This window comes from Oncorhynchus mykiss, chromosome 1, assembly GCF_057628025.1.
Source record: "Oncorhynchus mykiss isolate SJ-2025 chromosome 1, ASM5762802v1, whole genome shotgun sequence".
In the NCBI taxonomy this organism is placed as follows: domain Eukaryota; kingdom Metazoa; phylum Chordata; class Actinopteri; order Salmoniformes; family Salmonidae; genus Oncorhynchus; species Oncorhynchus mykiss.
In genome coordinates this window covers 19135029-19159750 of record NC_143022.1, presented here as the reverse complement: position 1 = coordinate 19159750, position 24722 = coordinate 19135029, and the positions used below count along the sequence as shown (strand labels likewise).

Sequence of the window (24722 nt, the reverse complement as noted above, 5' to 3'; positions counted from 1 at the left end):
AGTACAGACCTTTCTCCATCTTAGCTACGGTTGCATCAATATGTTTTTACCATGACAGTTTACAATCCAGGGTTACTCCAAGCAGTTTAATCTTCTCAACTTGCTCAATTTTCACCTTATTCATTACAAGATTTAGTTAGGTTTAGTAATAAGGTAGTAGTTAATTTATCAAAGTCTATCAAAACAGCTCCCACAAACATCTTATCAGTTTGTGGTGGAAATTCAATACCAAGGAAACACCTGAAGTCAATATTAAATGAATCATTCTTTATTATCAGTTAATCGGAGAGGTTACAAGCAACTCATATACAAAGTACAAATTTGCCGAAAGCTCCGCCAGGGCGGTCCCTTCTGTTTTCTTACTATATACTGCTACACAAAAAAGCTACATAGGCATGGTTCATAGGGTTGGTTCCTGCAGGTGACTGGCTGTTATAGCGTGGGCTCAGTTTCCCAAGACGCTGAGCAATTTCTCCTATCCTAACTTCCAGAACATATTCTGGGTGTTTTGCCAATTGGTCTGAGGAGGAGATCACAGTCACTGTCACAGTTTCTTCCTGGGAAGGTGAGGCGGACCAAAACGCAGCGTGGTTATAGTTCATGGTTCTTTAATAAGAAAACTCAAACATGAACAAACTACAAAACAATAAACGTGAAAACCGTAACAGTCCTAACTGGTGCATAAAACACAAAGACAGGAAACAATCACCCACAAAATACCCAAAGAACATGGCTGCCTAAATATGGTTCCCAATCAGAGACAACAATAAACACCTGCCTCTGATTGAGAACCAAACTAGGCAACCATAGACTTACCTAGACACTTAAACTGAGCACAACCCCATAAATCTACAAAAAACCGTAGACAAGACACATAAATCACACCCTGGCCAAAATAATAAAGAAAACAAAGATAACTAAGGCCAGGGCGTGACAGTCACCTGCATGAACAAAGAAAGAGTGAGAGTAGATGCATACTGTATACAATTACACTCTCTCCTTTTATCACTTCTGTGATAACGATTGTTAAATATTAGTGCTCTTGAGCAGGTTTTCATCAAGGATCTCTCTGTACTTTGCTGCGTTCCTCTTTCCCTCGCGCCTGACTAGTCTCGGGGTCCTTGCTGCTAAAACAGGATGCACATGATGCTGCCACCATCATGCTTCACTGTATGGATGGTGTCAGGTTTCCTCCTGCCGTAACGCTTGGCATTCTGGCCAAAGAGTTAAATCTTGGTTTTATCAGACCAGAGAGCTTGTTTCTCATTGTCTGAGAGTCCTTTAGGTGCCTTTTGGCAAACTCCAAGAGGGCTGTCATGTGCCTATTACTGAGGATTGGCTTCCGTCTGGCCATTTTACCATAAAGGTCTGATTGATGGAGTGCTGGAGAGATGGTTGTCTTTCTGGAAGGTTCTCCCATCTCCACAGAGGAACTCTGGAGCTCTGTCAGAGTGACCATCAGGTTCTTGGTCATCTCCCTGACCAAGACCCTTCTCCCCTGGTTGCTCAGTTTGGCCGGGCGGCCAGCTCTAGGAAGAGTCTTGGTGGTTCCAAACTTATTCCATTTAAGAATGATGGAGGCCACTGTGTTCTTGGGGACCCTCAATGCTGCAGAATTGTTTTGGTACACTTCCCCAGATCGGTGCCTCGACACAATCCTGTCTCAGAGCTCTACAGACAATTCCTTTGACCTAATGGCTTGGTTTTTGCTCTGACATGCACTGTGCCTTTCCAAATAATGTCCAATCAATTGAATTTTCCCCAGGTGGACTCCAACCAAGTTGTAGAAACATCTCAAGAATGATCAATGGAAACAGGATGCACCTGAGCTCAATTTCGAATCTCATAGCAAAGGGTCTGTACCGACTTCAGACGAGTCTCCTGACACCTGTGGAGGTCATAGAGCAAAATTAAGAACACCATCCTGTTCGGTCACTACAGACAATGTTGCGAGAAGAACGATTTTCGGGATGTCTCATGGTCTGACAAACACTGCTCTAGCTCTGTCACCTTTCAGCGCAGATTCAGAAGTGCGACATAGGCAGATATGGTGGATTGAGACGCATCCAATGCAAAAAAAAACATCTCTAGCTTAAAAAAACATCTCTAGCTTAAAAAACATCTCTAGCTTAAAAAAACATATCTAGCTTAAAAAAAACATCTCTAGCTTAAAAAAACATCTCTAGCTTAAACTGATGGATTTTGATGGGGACCTTATGGGGTTTTAAGGTTCTCCTAAGCTTTTTACTATCATTCTCTGTATCATTTATTTTTGTTTCATAGTTTCACAGTTTCTTCTTCTTTTTTGTTTAGTTTTGTCACATGATTTGTCAATTTACAGTACCAGCTGTGTAGACAGATTTATTTGACATTCGTTTTGCTTCGTCCCTTTCAACCATACCATTTTTTAATTCCTTGTCATTCTTTGGGGATTTTACAGTTTTTGCAGTCATTTTCTTAATGGGTGCATGCTTATTAATAACTGGAATAACACATTACATAAATGCATCAAGTGCAGCGTCTGGTTGCTCATCATTACACACCACAGATCAGCAAATATTCTCTTCAATATAGGAATCACTACAAAATGTATTTTATGACCTCTTACACACTACATTAGGCACAGCCTTTGGAACTTTGTTTTTCCTAGATATGGCTACTATATTATGATCACTTCATCCAATGGATGTGGATACTGCTTTAGAGCAGATTTCTGCATCATTAGTAAAGATGAGATCAATACATGTGGATGATTTCATTCCTGTGCTGTTTGCAAATACCCTGGTTAGAGTTTAAAACTTTTTGTGGTAACACTTAATTTTACGGGGTCCTTAGTATTGTATAATTACACTGTAACAAGTTTTGTAGTTAATTGTAATAACTCCCTTACACTATAATAACACCATGTAACTGGTGGTAATTGCAGTCTGTAATTGCAGAGGTGTAACAACAAATGCTTGTTACAAATGGGAAAGTTTCCACTAAATTCACCATTTCGTGTTTAGTTTGTTCTCAGCTGCATCGGTTTCAGTAATAACTGTCACAGGGTTGTAATCTCTGGTGGACAGATGCTCTGGCTGTCTGAGATTACACTGGTTGGAGGCTCAGTAGGCACTAATTACCTACCCGTGAATGTGCACTCTTCAAAATCTCCACTCAGTCGCTATGTTTCCATTACCTTACCTTTTTGGTGACATTTACAAAGTTAGCATAGAAAGTAGATGCGACAATTGCCTGCCACAGAGCATTTCCATTGAACTATCTTGTTCCGATTAAAACAGCTGGCGGCAGGTAGCCTTGGGCGAGTAGTAACCGAAAGGTGGCTGGATTGAATCCCCATTTATACAAGGTAAAAAAAATCGGTCATTATACCCATGAACAAGGTAGTTAACCCACTGTTCCCCGGGAGGCTGTCATTGTAAATAAGAATTTGTTCTTAACTGACTTGCCTAGTTAAATAAAGGTTCAAATATTTTAATGTAAATTACAAGTAAGTGTCCCTCAAGATAAACCTCATTTTAACTAGCTAAATCCTGTGTAACGCCTAGTAATTACATTGTACTTTTGCAGATAATACATGTACTCTGTGGTGTACTTGTCATGTACTGTCATGTTGTCTTGTCTCTGTCCTTTCCCTTCACCCTGTCTCCCTCTGCTGGTCGTTGTTATGTTACCTTTTCTCCCCCTCTTTTCCCCAGCTGTGCCTTGTCTCCTCCTAATTACCCATTCACCCCGTTCCCCACCTGTTCCCTTTTTCCCTCTGATTAGGTCCCTATATCTCTCTCTGTTTCTGCTCCTGTCCTTGTCGGATTCTTGTTTGTTTGTTTGTGTCATTCATGCCTGAACCAGACCATCGTCGTGTTCCTGTAACCTTGTCCTGTCCTGTCGGAATCTGCCGGTCCGTCTGAGCCTACGTTTTGTTTTGTAATTAAAGATACTCTGTTTTGTTAATTCGCTTTTGGGTCCTCATTCACGCACCGTAACAGAAGAATCCGACCAAGAATGGACCCAGCGACTTCGGATCCTCTCCACTCAGCCGTCGAGATCCAGGGAGCGATGCTAGGCAGACACGAGCAGGAATTGTCTGCTGCTCGACATGCCGTTGAGACCCTGGCCACCCAAGTCTCCAACCTCACAGAACAGGTTCACCATCTCCGCCTCGATCCACCGGCCACTTCCAGGGCTTTCGAATCTCCGGAGCCCAGAATCAATAACCCGCCGTGTTACTCTGGGGAGCCCACTGAATGCCGCTCGTTCCTCACCCAGTGTGATATTGTGTTTTCTCTCCAGCCCAACACTTACGCCAGGAGCACTGCTCGTGTCGCCTACGTCATATCTCTCCTTACTGGACGGGCTCGTGAGTGGGGCACGGCAATCTGGGAGGCAAGGGCTGAGTGTACTAACCAGTATCAGGACTTTAAGGAGGAGATGATACGGGTTTTTGATCGATCTGTTTTTGGGGAGGAGGCTTCCAGGGCCCTGTCTTCCCTATGTCAAGGCAATCGATCCATAACAGACTACTCTATTGAGTTTCGCACTCTTGCTGCCTCCAGTGGCTGGAACGAGCCGGCTTTGCTCGCTCGTCTTCTGGAGGGTCTCCGCGCAGAGGTAAAGGATGAGATTCTCTCCCGGGAGGTTCCTTCCAGCGTGGATTCCTTGATTGAACTCGCTATTCGCATTGAGCGACGGGTTGATCTTCGTCACCGAGCTCGTGGAAAGGAGCTCGCGTTCTCCGTTGCCCCCCTCTCCGCATCACTACCATCTTCCTCTGCCGGCTCGGGAGCTGAGCCTATGCAGCTGGGAGGTATCCGCATCTCGACTAAGGAGAGGGAACGGAGAATCACCAACCGCCTCTGTCTCTATTGCGGTTCTGCTGGTCATTTTGTCACTTCATGTCCAGTAAAAGCCAGAGCTCATCAGTAAGCGGAGGGCTACTGGTGAGCGCTACTACTCCTGTCTCTCCTTCAAGATCCTGCACTACCTTGTCGGTCCATCTACGCTGGACCGGTTCGTCAGCTTCCTGCAGTGCCTTAATAGACTCTGGGGCGGAGGGCTGTTTTATGGACGAGACCTGGGCTCGGGAACATGACATTCCTCTCAGACAGTTAAGGGAGTCCACGGCCTTGTTCGCCCTGGATGGTAGTCCTCTCCCCAGGATTCAGCGTGAGACGCTACCTTTAACCCTCACTGTTTCTGGTAATCATAGCGAAACCATTTCTTTTTTGATTTTTCGTTCACCTTTTACACCTGTTGTTTTGGGCCATCCCTGGCTAGTTTGTCATAATCCTTCCATTAATTGGTCTAGTAATTCTATCCTCTCCTGGAACGTCTCTTGTCATGTGAAATGTTTAATGTCTGCTATCCCTCCTGTTTCCTCTGTTTCTTCTTCACAGGAGGAGCCTGGTGATTTGACAGGGGTGCCGGAGGAATATCACGATCTGCGCACGGTGTTCAGTCGGTCCAGGGCCACCTCTCTTCCTCCACACCGGTCGTATGATTGTAGTATTGATCTCCTTCCGGGAACCACTCCCCCCCGGGGTAGACTATACTCTCTGTCGGCTCCCGAACGTAAGGCTCTCGAGGATTATTTGTCTGTAGCTCTTGACGCCGGTACCATAGTCCCCTCCTCCTCTCCCGCCGGAGCGGGGTTTTTTTTTTGTCAAGAAGAAGGACGGGTCTCTGCGCCCCTGCATAGATTATCGAGGGCTGAATGACATAACAGTTAAGAATCGTTATCCGCTTCCTCTTATGTCTTCAGCCTTCGAGATCCTGCAGGGAGCCAGGTTTTTCACTAAGTTGGACCTTCGTAACGCTTACCATCTCGTGCGCATCAGGGAGGGGGACGAGTGGAAGACGGCGTTTAACACTCCGTTAGGGCACTTTGAATACCGGGTTCTTCCTTTCGGCCTCGCTAACGCTCCAGCTGTCTTTCAGGCATTAGTCAATGATGTCCTGAGAGACATGCTGAACATCTTTGTTTTCGTTTACCTTGACGATATCCTGATTTTTTCACCGTCACTCCAGATTCATCTTCAGCACGTTCGACGTGTCCTCCAGCGCCTTTTAGAGAATTGTCTTTTTGTGAAGGCTGAGAAGTGCACTTTTCATGCCTCCTCCGTCACATTTCTCGGTTCTGTTATTTCCGCTGAAGGCATTAAGATGGATCCCGCTAAGGTCCAAGCTGTCATTGATTGGCCCGCTCCTAAGTCACGCGTCGAGCTGCAGCGCTTTCTCGGCTTCGCGAACTTCTATCGTCGTTTCATCCGAAATTTCGGTCAGGTGGCAGCTCCTCTCACAGCCCTTACTTCTGTCAAGACGTGCTTTAAGTGGTCCGTTTCCGCCCAGGGAGCTTTTGATCTCCTCAAGAATCGTTTTACATCCGCTCCTATCCTTGTTACACCTGACGTCTCTAGACAGTTCGTTGTCGAGGTTGACGCGTCAGAGGTGGGCGTGGGAGCCATTCTTTCTCAGCGCTCCCTCTCTGACGACAAGGTCCACCCATGCGCGTATTTTTCTCATCGCCTGTCCCCGTCGGAACGTAACTATGATGTGGGAAACCGCGAACTGCTCGCCATCCGGTTAGCCCTAGGCGAATGGCGACAGTGGTTGGAGGGGGCGACCGTTCCTTTTGTCGTTTGGACTGACCATAGGAACCTTGAGTACATCCGTTCTGCCAAACGACTTAATGCGCGTCAGGCGCGTTGGGCGCTGTTTTTCGCTCGTTTCGAGTTCGTGATTTCTTATCGTCCGGGCTCTAAGAACACCAAGCCTGATGCTTTATCTCGTCTCTTCAGTTCTTCAGTAGCCTCCACTGACCCCGAGGGGATTCTCCCTGAGGGGCGTGTTGTCGGGTTGACTGTCTGGGGAATTGAGAGGCAGGTAAAGCAAGCGCTCACTCACACTCCGTCGCCGCGCGCTTGTCCTAGGAACCTTCTTTTCGTTCCCGTTCCTACTCGTCTGGCCGTTCTTCAGTGGGCTCACTCTGCCAAGTTAGCCGGCCACCCTGGCGTTCGGGGTACGCTTGCTTCCATTCGCCAGCGTTTTTGGTGGCCCACCCGGGAGCATGACACGCGTCGTTTCGTGGCTGCTTGTTCGGTCTGCGCGCAGACTAAGTCCGGTAACTCCCCTCCTGCCGGCCGTCTCAGGCCGCTTCCCATTCCCTCTCGACCGTGGTCTCACATCGCCTTAGATTTTGTCACCGGACTGCCTTCGTCAGCGGGGAAGACTGTTATTCTTACGGTTGTCGATAGGTTCTCTAAGGCGGCTCATTTCATTCCCCTTGCTAAGCTTCCTTCTGCTAAAGAGACGGCACAAATCATCATCGAGAATGTTTTCAGAATTCATGGCCTTCCGTCAGACGTCGTTTCGGACAGAGGTCCGCAATTCACGTCTCAATTTTGGAGGGAGTTTTGCCGTTTGATTGGGGCTTCCGTCAGTCTCTCTTCCGGCTTTCACCCCCAGTCTAACGGTCAAGCAGAACGGGCCAATCAGACTATTGGTCGCATCTTACGCAGTCTTTCTTTTCGCAACCCTGCGTCTTGGTCAGAACAGCTCCCCTGGGCAGAATACGCCCACAACTCGCTTCCTTCGTCTGCAACCGGGCTATCTCCTTTTCAGAGTAGCCTCGGGTACCAGCCTCCGCTGTTCTCATCTCAGTTCGCCGAGTCCAGCGTCCCCTCCGCTCAGGCTTTTGTCCAACATTGCGAGCGCACCTGGAAGAGGGTCAGGTCTGCACTTTGCCGTTATAGGACGCAGACTGTGAGGGCTGCTAATAAGCGTAGAACTAAGAGTCCTAGATATTGTCGCGGTCAGAGAGTTTGGCTCTCCACTCAGAACCTTCCCCTTAAGACGGCGTCTCGCAAGTTGACCCCGCGGTTCATTGGTCCGTTCCGTATTTCTCGGGTCATTAATCCTGTCGCAGTTCGACTTCTTCTTCCGCGATACCTTCGTCGCGTCCACCCGGTCTTCCATGTCTCTTGTGTTAAGCCCGTTCTTCGCGCCCCCGCTCGTCTTCCCCCCCCCCCCCCCATCCTTGTCGAGGGCGCACCCATCTACAGGGTCCGCAGGATTTTGGACATGCGTCCTCGGGGCCGTGGTCACCAGTACCTTGTTGATTGGGAGGGGTACGGTCCGGAGGAGAGGAGTTGGGTTCCCTCTCGGGACGTGCTGGACCGTGCGCTGATCGAGGATTTCCTCCGTTGCCGCCAGGTTTCCTCCTCGAGTGCGCCAGGAGGCGCTCGGTGAGTGGGGGGGTACTGTCATGTACTGTCATGTTGTCTTGTCTCTGTCCTTTCCCTTCACCCTGTCTCCCTCTGCTGGTCGTTGTTATGTTACCTTTTCTCCCCCTCTTTTCCCCAGCTGTGCCTTGTCTCCTCCTAATTACCCATTCACCCCGTTCCCCACCTGTTCCCTTTTTCCCTCTGATTAGGTCCCTATATCTCTCTCTGTTTCTGCTCCTGTCCTTGTCGGATTCTTGTTTGTTTGTTTGTGTCATTCATGCCTGAACCAGACCATCGTCGTGTTCCTGTAACCTTGTCCTGTCCTGTCGGAATCTGCCGGTCCGTCTGAGCCTACGTTTTGTTTTGTAATTAAAGATACTCTGTTTTGTTAATTCGCTTTTGGGTCCTCATTCACGCACCGTAACAGTACTTATGGGTTTATCCTCTCACTTGGATGGCAAGGAGTTTAAAGTTGTCATAATAGGTAACATACACATTAATTATAATCTGGGATACTACCAGATTGGTAGTTACCCAGTCAGTGAGGTTGACCTACAGTATATCTGTAAACTCAACCAAGTTAACACAGATGGTACACTTTTGGGGGGCAAGTGCTAGCAAAAACAGTAGGTTTCCATTGACAAATAAGCAATGTGGCAAAAAAAATCATTGCGACTTAATGAAAACGGCAGATGTAAGATACATTTTCTAAAGATTAACCAACATTTTATCCGTTCGACAGGGATGAATTATCTTTTGTCGAACTTCCTTTATTGTGAAAATTGATGATGAAAACAGTGTTTTCAAAATGTATAATTTAGAGGCCTCCCGGGTGGCGCAGTACTGCAGCGCCAGCTGAGTCCCTGGGTTCGCGCCCAGGCTCTGTCGTAACCGGCCGCGACCGGGAGGTCCGTGGGGCAACGCACAATTGGCCTAGCGTCGCCCGGGTTAGGGAGGGTTTGGTCGGTAGGGGTGTCCTTGTCTCATCGCGCACCAGCGACTCCTGTGGCGGGCTGGGCGCAGTGTACGCTAGCCAAGGTGGCCAGGTGCACGGTGTTTCCTCCGGCGCATTGGTGTGGCTGGCTTCCGGGTTGGATGTGCGCTGTATTAAAGAAGCAGCGGCTTGGTTGGTTGTGTATCGGAGGACGCATGACTTTCAACCTTCGTCTCTCCCGAGCCCGTACGGGAGTTGTAGCGATGAGACAAGATAGTAGCTACTACAACAATTGGATACTACGAAATTGGGGAGAAAAAGGGGTAAAAAAAAAATGTATAATTTAGAAGATGGACAGATGCTCTCTGGCTGTCTGACGGCATCACGAAAATGCCTACTGCTTGCAAAATCAATTTATTCAACTATAAAAAAGCATGTTTCTTTGCAGGACAAGGATTGTCCTGACTTTCAAGAATGACAGCAATTTTAAATGCTCATATTATCATATCAATATGATATGCTCAAATATCATATTGTTTCATATTGTTTCAGCATTAGATAAGATTGTCACAGATTCTGGCGATAAGTAGGCCTAGGCACATGAGAATTAGGGCTACCTGAGACAGAAACAGATAGGTGGGAGGATAGGTGGGAGGCTTGGCATACAGGCTGTTGTCAATTTATTAATGCGCAATTTGTGAATACAGATGACACTGGAGAAGAAGGCTGACGTTTTACGTGTTCCTATCCAATTGTGTTTTCTTGTTTGTTTCTTTGCGTTGTTTGTAACTTATTTTTAAACTTATTTTGTACGTAATGTTGCTGCTACCATCTCTTATGACCAAAAATAACTTCTGGACATCAGAACTGCGATTACTCACCACAAACTGGCAGAATCCTTTTTTTCCTTTAACTAGTCCAACGAGCCCGACGTGAATGATATACTGCTTTCCCGGGAACAGGCCCAGAACCCTGTCATTTGCGTGAAGAGAAGGCAGAGAAAAAGGGTCCGGAGGACGGGCTGCCTTCTGAGAATTCATAGGCAATCGAATAAACCCCCACTGCTTTCCATTCTGCTAGAAAATGTGCAAACTTTGGAAAATAAAATGGGTGACCTACGTGGAAGATTAAACCCACAACGGGACATTCAAAACTGTAATATCTTATGCATCACAGAGTTGTGGCTGAACGACGACATTATCAACATACAGTTGGCTGGTTATATGCTGTATCGGCAGGATAGATCTGCGGTGTCTGGTAAGACGAGGCTGCTGACTATGTATTTTTGTTATTTACAATAACAGCTGGTGCACGATTTCTAAGGAAGTCTTGAGGTTTTGCTCGCCTGAGGTAGAGTATCTCATGATAAGCTGTAGACCACACTATCTACCTAGAGAATTTATCTATATTTTTCATAGCTGTTTACATACCACCACAAACTGATGCTGGCACTCAGACCGCAATCATTGAGCTGTATTCCGCTATAAGCAAACAGGAAAACGCCCACCCAGAGGCGGCACTCCTAGTGGCCGGCAACTTTAATGCAGGGAAACTTAAATCGGTCTTACCAAATTTCTATCAGAATGTTAAATGTGCGACCAGAGGGAAAAAAACTCTGGACCACCTTTACTCCACACACAGAGACACGTACAAAGCTCTCCCTCACCCTCCATTTGGCGAATCTGACAATAATTCTATCCTCCTGATTCCTGCTTACAAGCCAAATTAAAGCAGGAAGCACCAGTGACTCAATCAATAAAAAAGTGGTCAGATGAAGCAGATGCTAAGCTACAGGACTGTTTTTCTAGCACAGACTGGAATATGTTCCGGGATTCCTCCGATGGCATTGAGGAGTACACCACATCAGTCATTGGCTTCATCAATAAGTGCGTCGATGATGTCGTCCCCATGACTAATAAAATTGTATTTTATTTTGACTAAATGGGTAATATAAACACTTCAACCACTTCATTTTATTTCGACATTCTATGTATTTTGTTTAAAGTTGTGACGTCATTACGTCCAGCTTTTTATTTTACCTTTGTTTAACTAGGCAAGTCATTTAAGAACAAATTCTTAATTACAATTGTGCGCTGCCCTATGACACTCCCAATCACAGCTGGATGAGATGCAGCCTGGATTCAAACCAGGGACTGTAGTGACGCCTCTTGCACTGCACCACTCGGGAGCCCATGTGTACTTATATATGTGTACTCATATAGTACGTTAGCCATCCTGACAACCTGACCCTAATTGTATAGCTGTGAGAGGATAAACCCACAAGTACATTACAGAGTATGTGTAATATCTACATGAGTACAATGTATTTAATAGGTGTTACACAGGATTTATCTATTTAAAATGTGTATCTTGACGTGTAACTACAAAGTACGTTAACCATTCTGACAATCTAATCGTCAGCTTCTGAAAGTGCCGTCCAAGTGAGAAAATAAACAGTGATACACAGAGTACATACCTGCATAAGGTTTTTGCTAGATGTTACACATGATTTAGCTATTTAAAGTGAAGTGTAACTTTATAGTTACCTATAAGCAATTTCTATATAATTACTTATTACTCATTACCAAGTAAAAATATATTAAAAAGAAATGCTACTACATCAGTCAACTTTCTTGCAACATATAAAATACCTTACATATCTTACAAAACAATAAGGATTTGTATTGTTAGATTAATAATTAGATTCATTAGATTAAACAAAGATACAGGCCTACTCAATAACATATAAATAACTATTCTAGTGATGATTCAGATCTGTAGGCTAGTGAGTAGCCTAGATAGCAATCTAATTTAGAAAAATGGGATTGTCTTTTTCTTTCCTTTTTAACATTACAAGTAACAATGGAAATCGACAACTCTGACTTCTTTCTTGTAAGCGTCTGACCTTGTGAGAATCTGTGGTAGCGAAGAAGAATGTATGACAATTTGGCCTAGTTATCGTCATCATGATTTCTGTAGTTTAGGCATATAGCTAGCTAGTCTTTGCTAGCTACCTAGCTAGTTGTTCTGTTATCCATAATAGTGTTGACACAAGTAGCTAGCTAGCAGGCCCGCTCATTAGGCAGGATTAGGAGGCTGCCTATGGCAGCAGATTGACAACAGCAGCATTTTCTGAATATTTTACCTCTATTTCACTAAGCAAGTCAGTTATGAACAAATTCTTATTTTCAATGACGGCCTAGGAACAGTGGGTTAACTGCCTTGTTCAGGGGCAGAACGTCAGCTCGGGGATTCGATCTTGCAACCTTTCGGATACTAGTCCAACACTCTAACCACTAGGCTACCTGCCGCCCCAAATAATGTGTTACGGGGTGTACTTTTCAATATTCTCTTAGACTCCTCTTGGGCTGGATTACAAAGACTGTCTAATTATGAAGAATGAACAATTCAGTCTTTCGGGGGTCCACAAGTCCTTCCTCAGCTTGAGGGAACTCACTGACTTCTTCCAACAAAGCAAGCTGCTCCTGGCTGAGGTTCCTGTCAAGCTGGAAAGATGTTGTCCACCTCGACCGAAAGGTACAGGACAACAAGCCAGTTGAAACTTAAAGCTAAATCATAGGATTCTGATCATTGACCATTGGTTACTTCACAATCAAATGAGACTAAAATATATTTCATATTGAAATCAGAAGACATAATATTTATTTGATTATACATATCTCAATCATAACAATTAGCAATGATACATCTGCATAATGCTACATCATTCATCACAAAAACTACACCTTACTTGCTGTAGAACTCTCAAACATGGTCATCATCCGCGGTAGCAGCTCAGTAGAGACACAGGGGTCTCCGATGCTGCAAAGGACCAAACCCAGTCACATCCAGTTCCACATGATCAAGTACGAGGATCTGCGATGGGTGAGTTCAGTGGAAGCCTGGAGCTTTACTCAAACATCCTATCAGTTCTCTGTTATGTGGGTTTAATACCATTCAAGTTTAAATTAATTCTGTCTTATGACAAATCCTGTATAAGGGAAGATGGGCAAGGCCATGAATGACAGTTTGAGTGAATTAATGGTTTACTCACTTTACTGTATGTATAATTTCTGTCAGTCTGAAAGCTTGGGACAGGGATCCTTCACGCGAATCTTCAAAGGCAGCAAGATAGACATCCGTGATGGGGAGAGACATGTGACAGATGTTCTGCTTAAGGAGCTGGATGCAAACCACAAAAACTGCTGGGAGGTACGCAAAACAGATCATGTGCATTTCAGAAGTCAAATAGAATGTGATACTGTGGCTGCATCAGAATGGATCAGAACTGTAATTTCCCCATTCATGGCATTAGTCCATATCTACCAGAAGGTGTTCTTGTTTAAACCCAGGTGCTGAGTTTTTTTCTGAATGTTATGAGTCCTTTTAGTTTTAATCAATAATAAGAGGACCATTTTAATATCCTACTTTACTTTAATTGACATGTATTGAGTCAAATGATCCGATCAACTGTAAGAGCAATACGCTCAGCACAATATAATTACTCTTTAACAACAATCACAACGTCAAAGAAAAAATGATTTAGTGGTGCAGTAGTCTATGGCACTGTATCTCAGTGCTCGAGGTGTCACTACAGACACCCTGGTTCGATTCCAGGCTGTATCACAACCTGTGGGAATTGGGAGTCCCATAGGGCGGCGTACAATTTGCCCAGCGTCCTCCGGGATTGGCTGGTGTAGGCCATCATTGTAAATAAGAATTTGTTCTTAACTGACTTGCCTAGTTAAATAAAGGTAATATATATATATATAATATTATTATTAATCAAGTAGCCAGTTTCAGTTGGAGGGTTTTTCCATTTGGGAAGGGGTGGTCTATGGTATAACAAACTAAGCATCTAAAGACATAGACCCTATTAGAAAACTTTTTGGAGGGGTTTTGTTAACTTGTGTCATGTTATATCAGCTCTTTTTGGAATATTCTAAAAACATATTATCGGATGTGTTTCATTGTCTCTTGAATCCTACGGGATGTTTTAGAGCAGGTGGCTGTAGCTTTTTGCCACATGAAACAGTAGCTAAGATAGGATACCAAAGCCTGTATCAACCCCTTGTTACACCTTACTGAAGAAAATACTGTACAAATAGAAGGAGAGTAGCTACAGTGGTCACACATTCTAAGTATTTGTTTGCTTGTCATTTCTAGTCATTCTTTGAAGCTGCCAGCTTGATGAGCCAGATTTCCCACAAGCACCTTCTCCTTGTCTATGGGATAAGTGTTCACAGATCCAAGAGTGAGTAAGCATCAACCTCTCAACTTAACATCCCATTTCTCACAGATTTCTACAAAATCACCAAACCTTTAAAAAAATATTTTAAAAATCCAGGCACAATTTAAATTAACTACAGGTTATAGTGTTAGGGCTGAGGTCAGTGTTAAGGCTATGGTTAGAGTTAAGGTTACTGCCGTAAATTCACTGTAACTCATTGTAACAATGAGTAATTACAATACTTGTTACATTGTAATTATATGAGTAGTGACACGGTATTAAGGGCACTGTAATCTAAAGTGCTACAGAGTCTGCTAACGCAGTTCCACTTCATTTTCTGTGGGGGCTTTGAGCAGTTCTGACTCAACTCTCTCGCAAGGAGCTGCTGCTATTGTAACACATCTAATCATGCTACGCTGGTCATCTCTTAACCTTGCAGACGTCATGGTGCAGGAGTTTATCAAGTGTGGGGCCCTTGACCTGTTCCTGAAGAGGGAAGGGTCAGTGTCGGTCAGCTGGAAACTTGACGTAGCCAAACAGCTGGCTAGTGCGCTCAATTTCCTGGTGAGATGAACCTGATCTTTGGCCTGATTTCTCTTTCTCTTCAGTTGATAATACATAACTTCTGTGGAAGTATTTTGTATGTTTTCGGTGGAAGCACCTTTGTTCAAATAGATTATCATTAGATGTTTGATTAACTATCCTTAGACATTCCTTCATTGTCAATACTAGTGTATACACTAGTTAAACTGCTACTACTTGCTCATTGTTTGAGCATACACTTTCGTTAAGAACTATTCAAATAAACTGTTACATTCTGTCTCTTCCTTCATCAAATAGGAAGAGAAAAACATTACTCATGGGAATATTTGTGCCAAAAATCTGCTCTTGGCCAGAGAGGGGGACGCATCCCAAGGAAGTTCTCCATTCATTAAGCTGAGTGACCCGGGCATCAACTTGGCAATGTTGGGCAGAGATGGTAAACAGTTATCATAATGTCATGCAGAGAGTATACATGCACACTGGGAATGGCTTCGAAAAGTGATGTTTTATTTAAGAACCTCATGCTTTTAACTGTTTGTGTTCTGTATATACTGTATGGGCTGTGTGTGTGTGTGTGTGTGTGTGTGTGTGTCTGTGTGTGTGTGTACAGTGTTGCTTGACAGGATTCCATGGGTAGCTCCGGAGGTGCTGGAGGCTCCAGAGAGGCTAGAGCTGGAGTGTGATAAGTGGAGCTTCGGTGCCACGCTGTGGGAGCTATTCAATGGAGGACAGGCACCACTACAGGGCCTGGACCTCGAGAGGGTAAACTCCCACCTTTTACTACCACTAACACAATAATGTACAGTATCTGATATTGACTTACCCTGTGGATAAGGGCCAAAGTTATATATTCATGAAACATATACAATTATAGTTTCAGGAAAATCAAGTGCAGTTTATTTTCTCTGTATAACCCACATGAAATTACCAACTGTTAATTCTCCTTGGATTAGTCCTTGTCTACATCCTGAGTATTACACTTACATTAATCCAATGTTGATTACTTTTTAAGCGGTTTTCAGAAAATATGTGGTCAAATTCCACACAAATTCACCACAGCGTTTTTGTAGAAACCCAGTATGTTGAATTAACCTCTGCTTCTTTCAAGCAGAAGCTGCAGTTTTACGAGACCTACAAGCAGTTACCCTCCTCAGAGTGGACAGAGCTGGCGGATCTTATCAGTCAGTGTATGAACTACCAGCCTGCATTCAGGCCCTCCTGTCGAAGCATCATTCGCCAACTGAACAGTCTGATAACGTCAGGTACTTCTCGCTAATGAATCCAAACCATGTTACTTAAAACACCTGGTGTGGTCCAGAATTATAGTTTCTACCTGCTATTTTCAGGTGGGAATTTGTTTAATAAAACACAGCTAAACACAAACTGGCCTTTAGTTTAGGGGCTTTGTCTTTTATTGACCTGTTTGTTCTACACTCTTAGAAAAAAGGGTTCCAAAAGGGTTCTTCAGCTGTTCACATAAGAGAACCCTTTTTGGTTCCAGGTAGTAGGGCTGACCCTATTTAGTCGACTGGTTGATTGTTTGGTCGATAGGCTGTTGGTCTACCAAGATTTTTTTAGTCGATATATTTAAAAATAAATGTATGGTAGGAAAGACACCTGTCTGATTCACACCTGTCTAAGTGGACTAATCCATTGCTGAGGCCATGGGGATGGCACACCAGTATCATCGGTAGTAGGCTACATTTAGCCTACCGTTAATTCCCAAGATTTCAAATCTGCAATGTTTGTTTGGTTAGGGTAATTTCTGTTAATGCATTTAACATATTATTATTACTCCAGTCTTATCATTGTCATTGTAGAAGTGGACAAGTTGTTTGCAGAGCGCACAACCTAGGCTATACTTTTGAGAACAAAGTTTTGGTTTATTTCATTCCATTTACAAGTTGTCAATTTATTAATTGTCTTTTGTTTGTAGTGCTCTTGTACATCTTGAGTAAGGAAACACATCTGATTACTCATAGAAGTAGGCCTAGGCTAACTGGCATGCATGCAAATGTAGGCCTATAAATGGCCCATTTGGGAATCTGATACTTTTTCTGATTGTCTTAACTCACCATCACTGTGGTGCTTATCTAAGTAATTTTTTCTTTGCCTCAAACAGCAAGTAAAGGAAGTCTGTTTTTACATCCATTGAGACTAACAATAGTTCCTCAACGTAGCAATGGCAATAGAAGTTACTTTTAGATTTCTATCATTTTAATTTAGATTACATTTTGATTAACCACAACATTGATTTTCAGATATAAAGACATTATAATAAATTAATTGAAACTGTTCCCCGAAAATGTGCATATGAAATCATAACTGGCACACAACTCAGTAGAAATGGTACGATAACTTGGCACTCCAAATGGAAAATGTTGCCGATCGCTGGTGCAGCCTATTACCGGCAACTTCAGGAGCTTAAAGGCAGAATCTGCAAAGGCCAGCAGCAGCGGGAGAAAGGTCGGGAAGAGGTTTATGTCTTCTGGTTAAGCTATATTGATCTCTGGCTCCCTCTTTTGTAATTTGTGTGTTTTCATTTTTAATCGCAGTGCATAAAGCATCAGACAAGCTCAGTAGCCTACATATAGTTGATTTTATTCAAACATAGGGTGTGTCTATATATGCAAAAATACACATTCTAAAAAAACTCGGTTGACCCCAAAACATTTGTCGGGGGCAGTCTTACCAGGTAGGACCCTTTTTGGTGTCAGGTAGAACCTTTTTGGGTTCCATGTAGAACCCTCCGTGGAAAGGATTTTACATAGAACCCTTTTGGGTTCTATCCTATGTGTATAGCCCGAAGAACTCATTCCAACACAGAACACCTGCTTTTAATGTACTTCCTTAGCATTTTTTGGAAGGGAAACTATTTCACTCATTTGTAAGTAATTATAGGTCATATTTCATAGAAATCTGGAAACACTGGACAGTTACCTTAAACTGACCTCTACTTATTGATAACCTTTTATTCCTTTATTCCTTTAATCTTTGCTCTGAGGCAAACACTTTTAAATCTGTCCCTATGTGATTTATGAAAGGCATCAGTAGTGACATAGCCTCTGAGTGCCTTTCTTCCTGTGCCATAGATTACGTGATACTCCATGCTGCGGAGCCTCTCCCTGACAGGGACAGAGCATTAGGCCCCTCCCACCAGCAGGACCAATCAGTGTATGAGGAGAGACACCTGCGCTATATCTCCCCTCTGGGGAAGGTAACTTGTCACCTGCATGAGTTGCTTTCCCACATGCTGTGCTTCCACCTCTCATCTCCTTTTGTTGTTAATTGAGTCTTTGTAAACAAACATTGTATAGCTTTAAAAAGCTATGATGATTAATTTTCTTACAGGCTACTGTCAGTCCTTGCATCCATACAGTAGCTCCGTCTATGACATTGAGAGTAGTTGCATTTCCCCAGCCCTATCCCCTGGCTCACCAAACAAAGTGTCAGGGTTAGGTAGTTGAAATTACACATTGTGCCTTTATGTCTAAAAAAAATGCATGGCTGAACGCAAGTCGACTGACTCTCTGCTTTCCGATGTTATTTGGGGAACAAAAGAAAATAATGAGAAAAAAACTAAGCCCTAGAAATGGTCACTTCACTTTTTATCATGTACCACAAGAGGACAGTGTTCTCCTATCCTTCTGCAATCCACACTATTCTGAACAAAACATTTTAGGCATCCTGTACCAAGGGTCAAATCTATTTCAACATACAGTACAGTAACTTTAATTCAGGAATTGGAGTGGTGAACATTACTTTCTATTATGACCGTTATCAATACATCAATTTAATCTAATTCAGAACTCAATCCTAGAATTGACTAGGTTAAAATACGAACACCCCCAACCTGTTGTACTGTATATTACAGTACATGTTTTAATATAAAACGTTCTGTCCTCATTGTATTTAGGGGAACTTTGGCAGTGTTGAGCTGTGCCGATATGATCCTCTGGGGGACAACACAGGCGAGCTGATTGCTGTGAAGAAGCTACAGCCCAACAAGCAGTCAAACCTGGAAGACTTTCAAAAGGAAATCAACACCATTCGCTCCCTGCATTGTGACTACATTGTCAAATACAGGGGTGTCTGCTACAGCATGGGTAAGAACATGCAAATAAATTCATACACCAAGACCCCAATAACACTTTTTGTAGGCTATAATGCCACCAGGTTATCTGCAGCTGCACCACAGTTGATAGCATGGGAAATGTACCTGTTCTATGAAGTGTCGCTAGACAAACTCATATTTGAAGTTTGTTGGGGGTTTTGGTATTCTTTCCGTCAATGTCAATAGACCATGCAACAGTCAATGGAACATAAAATGGGCTGAAATCTTTGTGATTTTCATAATCATAGCTGAAATGCCAGAAATGCCATTACTTGATAACTTTAGACCATCAAAACTGTTTTGTCAACCTCCATATCTGTATTAGCTTCTTAAATGTGCCCTCTTTGTTATTTATACTCAAGACACTGAATAAAATATAAACATTTGTTTTTCCCCAGAGGGAACTTCTTTCTCTTCCTATTCTTGAAAAAACATGTAAAAGATTAGGTAGTATATTAGAAGTAAGAACCTTCAGCCTACATGTAAATTGCTGTTTCAAGGCAGGAATGTTTGTGTTAACTCTCTGAATGTTTATCCACATTTTGGGTAGGTCGACTCAGCATGAGCTTGGTGATGGAATATTTGCCCTATGGCAGTCTGATTGGATACCTGGAGAAGAACCGGCAGCTCGTCAACAACAGGAGGATGTTGCTTTTTGCCTCTCAAATCTGTAAAGTATGAGTCCAATTCAAATAGCAGAAGTCCTGACTATTCCATACAAGACTGTTTATCTCTACATTGTAAAGGGGAAAACCTTAATTGTGTTGTTTTGCACACTTAGGGATTGGAGTACTTGCAGAGCATGCGCTACGTGCACCGGGACCTGGCTGCTAGGAACATTCTGGTAGCAAGTGACACACTGGTCAAAATAGCTGATTTTGGCCTGACAAAGATCATTCCCTTTGACAAGGAGTACTACCGTGTAACACATCCTGGTGAAAGCCCAATTTTCTGGTAACTGCATTTGGAATTTACTTTCCACTCATGTGTGGAAATGACATGATCTACTTCAGTCTTCTTCCTGGAGACACTTGTTACCTTTTCACATTACTGATCCAAACTGAGCTGTCCTGTGCTAGGCTGGATGAACATCCATCAATGTTGCTGGAACAAAGTAAAAGTACAGTACTGTTAGGGTTAGCGCGATAGTGTGCACATTTAATGCACATTTCTGTTCATGCACTAACGCACCTGATTCTCCAATGAATCCAGGTCAATAGACTTGAAGTGCTGCTGAGAGCATCTTCATTTTCTATGGAAATTAGCTCTAAGGCAAGTTGTCCTCTAATAAGGCTTCTGTTCATACCCAGGTATGCCCCAGAGTCCATCACAGAGTCCAAATTCTCCCACAAGTCAGATGTCTGGAGTTTTGGAGTCGTCCTTCATGAGCTCTTCTCCTATTGTGAGCACAACTGCAACCCAAAGAGGGTAAGTGGCTTAACCAAGCCTTAATACCTTGTTCTACTGGTCTCATTAAATATCTGTGTTTCAGCTTGAGCTATCTCAAATCTACCAACCCTGACATTACATTACTTTAAGCTCATAAAAAAATATTTTCATTTTTTTGTGTCAATGATTTTAACTAAATTATTATGATTGTACATTACCTGCCCATAAATGCCTAATTTGATTCTGACATTTTCTCTCCCATCCACTGCACATTTAAAGCTATATATGCAGGAGATTGGCAATGACATGCAGGGTCTCTCCATTTCAATGCATCTGGTTGATATCCTGAAGGACAACTGGAGGTTGCCTGCTCCACCACTCTGCCCTCCCAGAGTAAGACACCTTCCACAGCCATATGCCACGCTTAGGGTGGCAGGTAGCCTAGCGGTTAGATTGTTGGACCAGTAACTGAAAGATCACTGGTTCAAATGCCTACGCCGACAAGGTGAAAAATCCATCAATGTGCCCTTGAACAAGGCACTTAACCCTATTTTGCCAAAAACCAAAATGTGTAGCCCTTGGGGTCCCGAGGACCAAGTTTGGGAAATCCTGCTTTAGCTAGTCCATACTCACAACAACACAATGATTTTAAATGCGTGTTGAGGAGTGCACAAAGTCACACTTTAAGATAAATTAATTAATACTGGTCCTATCCTGAGTTTTTACAGGCATAGACACTAGACATAGGGATGTCTCAGGTATGAAAGTTATTATTTTGCCTGTTTTTGTAACCTTCCATTGTTTTATTTAACAGATTTATAGTATGATGACGGCGTGCTGGGGATACAGCGCTGAGGAACGGCCAACGTTCTCCACCCTGGGAGATCAGATTGAGACCAGCATCCAAGATGAGAGAGAGAAGGTTCAAAAGGATGAAAATAACTGAAGCCAACCCTATTAGAGAATTTTGCATTCTAACTTGAAATACATATATTCCTGTTACCATATTAGAACTTATTGATTACATTACATGCATAAAAAATGTACAGTTGAAGTCAGAAGTTTACATACACCTTAGCCAAATACATTTAAACTCAGTTTTTCACAATTCCTGACATTTAATAATAAAAATTCCCTGTCTTAGGTCAGTTAGGATCACCACTTTCTCACTCAAATAGTATTTGGTAGCATTGCCTTTAAATTGTTTAACTTGGGTCAAACGTTTCAGATAGCTGGTGTAACTGAGTCAGGTTTGTCGGCCTCCTTGCTCGCACACGCTTTTTCAGTTCTGTCCACAAAATTTCTATAGTATTGAGGTCAGGGCCTTGTGATGGCCACTCCAATACCTTGACTTTGTTGTCCTTAAGCCATTTTACCACAACTTTGGAAGTATGCTTGGGGTCATTGTCCATTTGGAAGACCCATTTGCAACCAAGCTTTAACTTCCTGACTGATGTCTTGAGATGTTGCTTCAATGTATCCACATAATTGTCCTTCCTCATGATGCCATCTACTTTTTGAAGTGCACCAGTCCCTCCTGCAGCAAAGCACCCCCACAACATGAAGCTGCCACCCCCATGCTTCACGGTTGGGATTGTGTTGTTCGGCTTGCAAGCCTCCCCCTTTTTCCTCCAAACATAACAATGGTCATTATGACCAAACAGTTCTATTTTTGTTTCATCAGACCAGAGGACATTTCTCGAAAAAGTCTGATCTTTGTCCCCATGTGCAGTTGCAAACCGTAGTCTGGCTTTTTTATGGCGGTTTGGAGCAGTGGCTTCTTCCTTGGTGAGCTGCCTTTCAGGTTATGTCGATATAGGACTCATTTTACTGTGGATATAGATACTTTTGTACTTGTTGCCTCCAGCATCTTCACACGGTCCTTTGCTGTTGTTCTGGGATTGATTTGCACTTTTCGCACCAAATTACGTTCATCTCTAGGAGACGGAACGCATCTCCTTCCTGAGCGGTATGACGGCTGCATGGTCCCATGGTGTTTATACTTATACTATTGTTTATACAGATGAACGTGGTACCTTCAGGCATTTGGAAATTGCTCCCAAGAATGAAATAGACTTGTGGAGGTCTACAAATGTTTTTCTGAGGTCTTTGCTGATTTCTTTTGATTTTCCCATGATGTCAAGTAAAGAGGCACTGAGTTTGAAGGTATGCCTTGAAATACATCTACAGGTACACCTCCAATTGACTCAAATGATGTCAATTAGCCTATCAGAAGCTTCTACAGCCATGACATCATTTTCTGGACTTGCCAAAACTACAGTTTGTTAACAATACATTTGTGGAGTGGATGAAAAATGAGTTTTAATGACTCCAACCTAAGTGTATGTAAACTTCCGACTTCAACTGTATATGTTAGGAGTTAATGAAAGGTGAATAGGAACGTTGTGCATGGAAAGTTACTGATTGAGAGAATGGGCAAACATGTTATTGCTGAATATTAAGTTCCTACGGAATGAGGAAAGAGCAACAGTTTAGTCTCATTTCCTGATAAGGCAGGCCAGTTTCCAAAAAAGTAGTACTAGAAAGCATGTGGAACTCAACTCAAGTTACGGTTAACAGTTGAAGAGAGAAGGAACTTTGGCAGGACCATGACAATACCAGTAAGAGGAACAGACTGAATTCTGGCCTAGCAACATAGACAGATTGTTTATTTTAGACATACAAGGAGGTGACTTGGCCTAGTCAGAATGCATACACACATGTTTGAGTGACTTGTATGTTGTGTTTGCAGCTGAAGCATCCAGTGGGTTGAATATATATGTTTTGAGCTTTTTCTAATCATCCGTGTGAGTTTTTCTGTTTGTTTACAACCTAATAACGACTGGAAAGAAACATTTTGATAATAAATCATGATGTAATCTTTAGAGTGTCTAAGCACACAAATAAACAATACTCTTATAAGAGCTTGTCATCTTCAGGTTTACTTTTAAACTTTTTTAATTGAGCCATTATTTTAACAGGGAATCAACATTGAGTCCTGCATACAAAATCCCCACACACAAAAGCCCTACATTCAAAATACATAAATAAAATACAGAATATACAGAAAATATAGAATAGGTAGCCTATTTTCCAACTTCAGTCCACCCTGGAATTCCTTCAATGTCTGAGGGGCACAGAATCCAAATATGGAACATGTGATCAGATGTAAGAGAGGTACCAATATGGGATATTCATTTGACCAGTATTATTGTAGCAAAATAATCCTGCAGCAACAGGATTTTAACGTTTAGTCCATAATGTTGCTTGATCGGTGGTTAGCCTATGGCCTACCTGGTTAAATAAAGGTGAGATAAATAAAATAAATTAGCTGGACAAAAGTAGGCTATGTGAAAAGTGCAACACTGTTAATATAAACGTGTAAGTGCAGCTTTTCAGTGAATTTATGTAAATCACGAAGCTCATCTGAATTTCCTGTGGCGCAGGAAAATTCTCATTCTCAAATTAAGATCATACATCAAGGCCATCAACTGCCTTTTCTCAAATGCCTTTTCTCTCAGGAGTGCGACCTGAGTCCATGTGAAGTGAGCATGGAGAGAAATCCCTTCCAAACTTCTATCTTGCTGCTGGTGTACTGGTAGAAAAATGGGGGCTGTGAGGAGGAATGTGATTACTAGAAATATAAGATGAATATACTGTATGTCAATGTAAATGTACATTCTGCAAGTGTCGGTGTGTGCTAAATTGAGGGTCTTAAATTGAAGTGATAGTCCCTAGTACTTCACGTGGGGTCTGTCATTATACTTTTGGGTTGGATAATTTATCAATAAGTTTAATAATGATTCGGAAATGTGAGAAGGAGAGACAGAGAGCTGCCCCTAAATGCGCTCATGCTCAAACTCGTACACTTTTGATAGACTTAAAGGGGCAATCTGCTACATCCATTTTTTTCTTATACATTTTATATATAAATATAAAACGCTTAAATTATTGTTAATATAACTGCACTGTCCAATTCACAGTAGCTATTACTGCGAAAAAATGCCATGCTATTGTTTGAGGAAAGCTCCTAACAACAAAACACTTTTGTCACCGCGATAGGTTTGATAAATTCACCTCTGAAGGTGAAATATGTAATTACATTATGAAATCTTGCTCTGATTTATCATCCAAAGGATCCCAGAGATAACATGAAGTGTTGTTTTGTTCGATAAAATCCTTTTTCATATCCTAAAAAGGTCCACATAGCATGCACGATCGATTTTTGTATTTCCACTCTTTCAATTCGCAAAAAAAGGACTCTGAAAATCTAACCCTAAACGTTGTTTCAAC

General features: G+C 42.7%; 1 protein-coding gene across 5 annotated transcripts in view; it reads left to right on the top strand.

Moving 5' to 3' along the window:
* jak3 (Janus kinase 3 (a protein tyrosine kinase, leukocyte)) overlaps positions 1 to 23351 on the top strand; it is a 45445-nt gene extending 22094 nt beyond the window's left edge. For all 5 annotated transcript variants that reach the window (XM_021572956.3, XM_021572903.3, XM_090196320.1 and 2 more), the window contains exons 10-24: positions 12510 to 12690; positions 12914 to 13038; positions 13234 to 13365; positions 14320 to 14407; positions 14823 to 14947; positions 15224 to 15362; positions 15537 to 15688; positions 16038 to 16188; positions 18019 to 18143; positions 18843 to 19032; positions 19591 to 19715; positions 19822 to 19994; positions 20351 to 20468; positions 20709 to 20822; positions 21244 to 23351. In XM_021572956.3, coding sequence (XP_021428631.2) covers positions 12510 to 12690; positions 12914 to 13038; positions 13234 to 13365; positions 14320 to 14407; positions 14823 to 14947; positions 15224 to 15362; positions 15537 to 15688; positions 16038 to 16188; positions 18019 to 18143; positions 18843 to 19032; positions 19591 to 19715; positions 19822 to 19994; positions 20351 to 20468; positions 20709 to 20822; positions 21244 to 21375 — 2070 coding nt within the window. In that variant the 3' untranslated portion in view covers positions 21376 to 23351. The remainder of the gene's footprint in view (positions 1 to 12509; positions 12691 to 12913; positions 13039 to 13233; positions 13366 to 14319; positions 14408 to 14822; positions 14948 to 15223; positions 15363 to 15536; positions 15689 to 16037; positions 16189 to 18018; positions 18144 to 18842; positions 19033 to 19590; positions 19716 to 19821; positions 19995 to 20350; positions 20469 to 20708; positions 20823 to 21243) is intronic.
* Positions 23352 to 24722: the final 1371 nt, after the last annotated feature.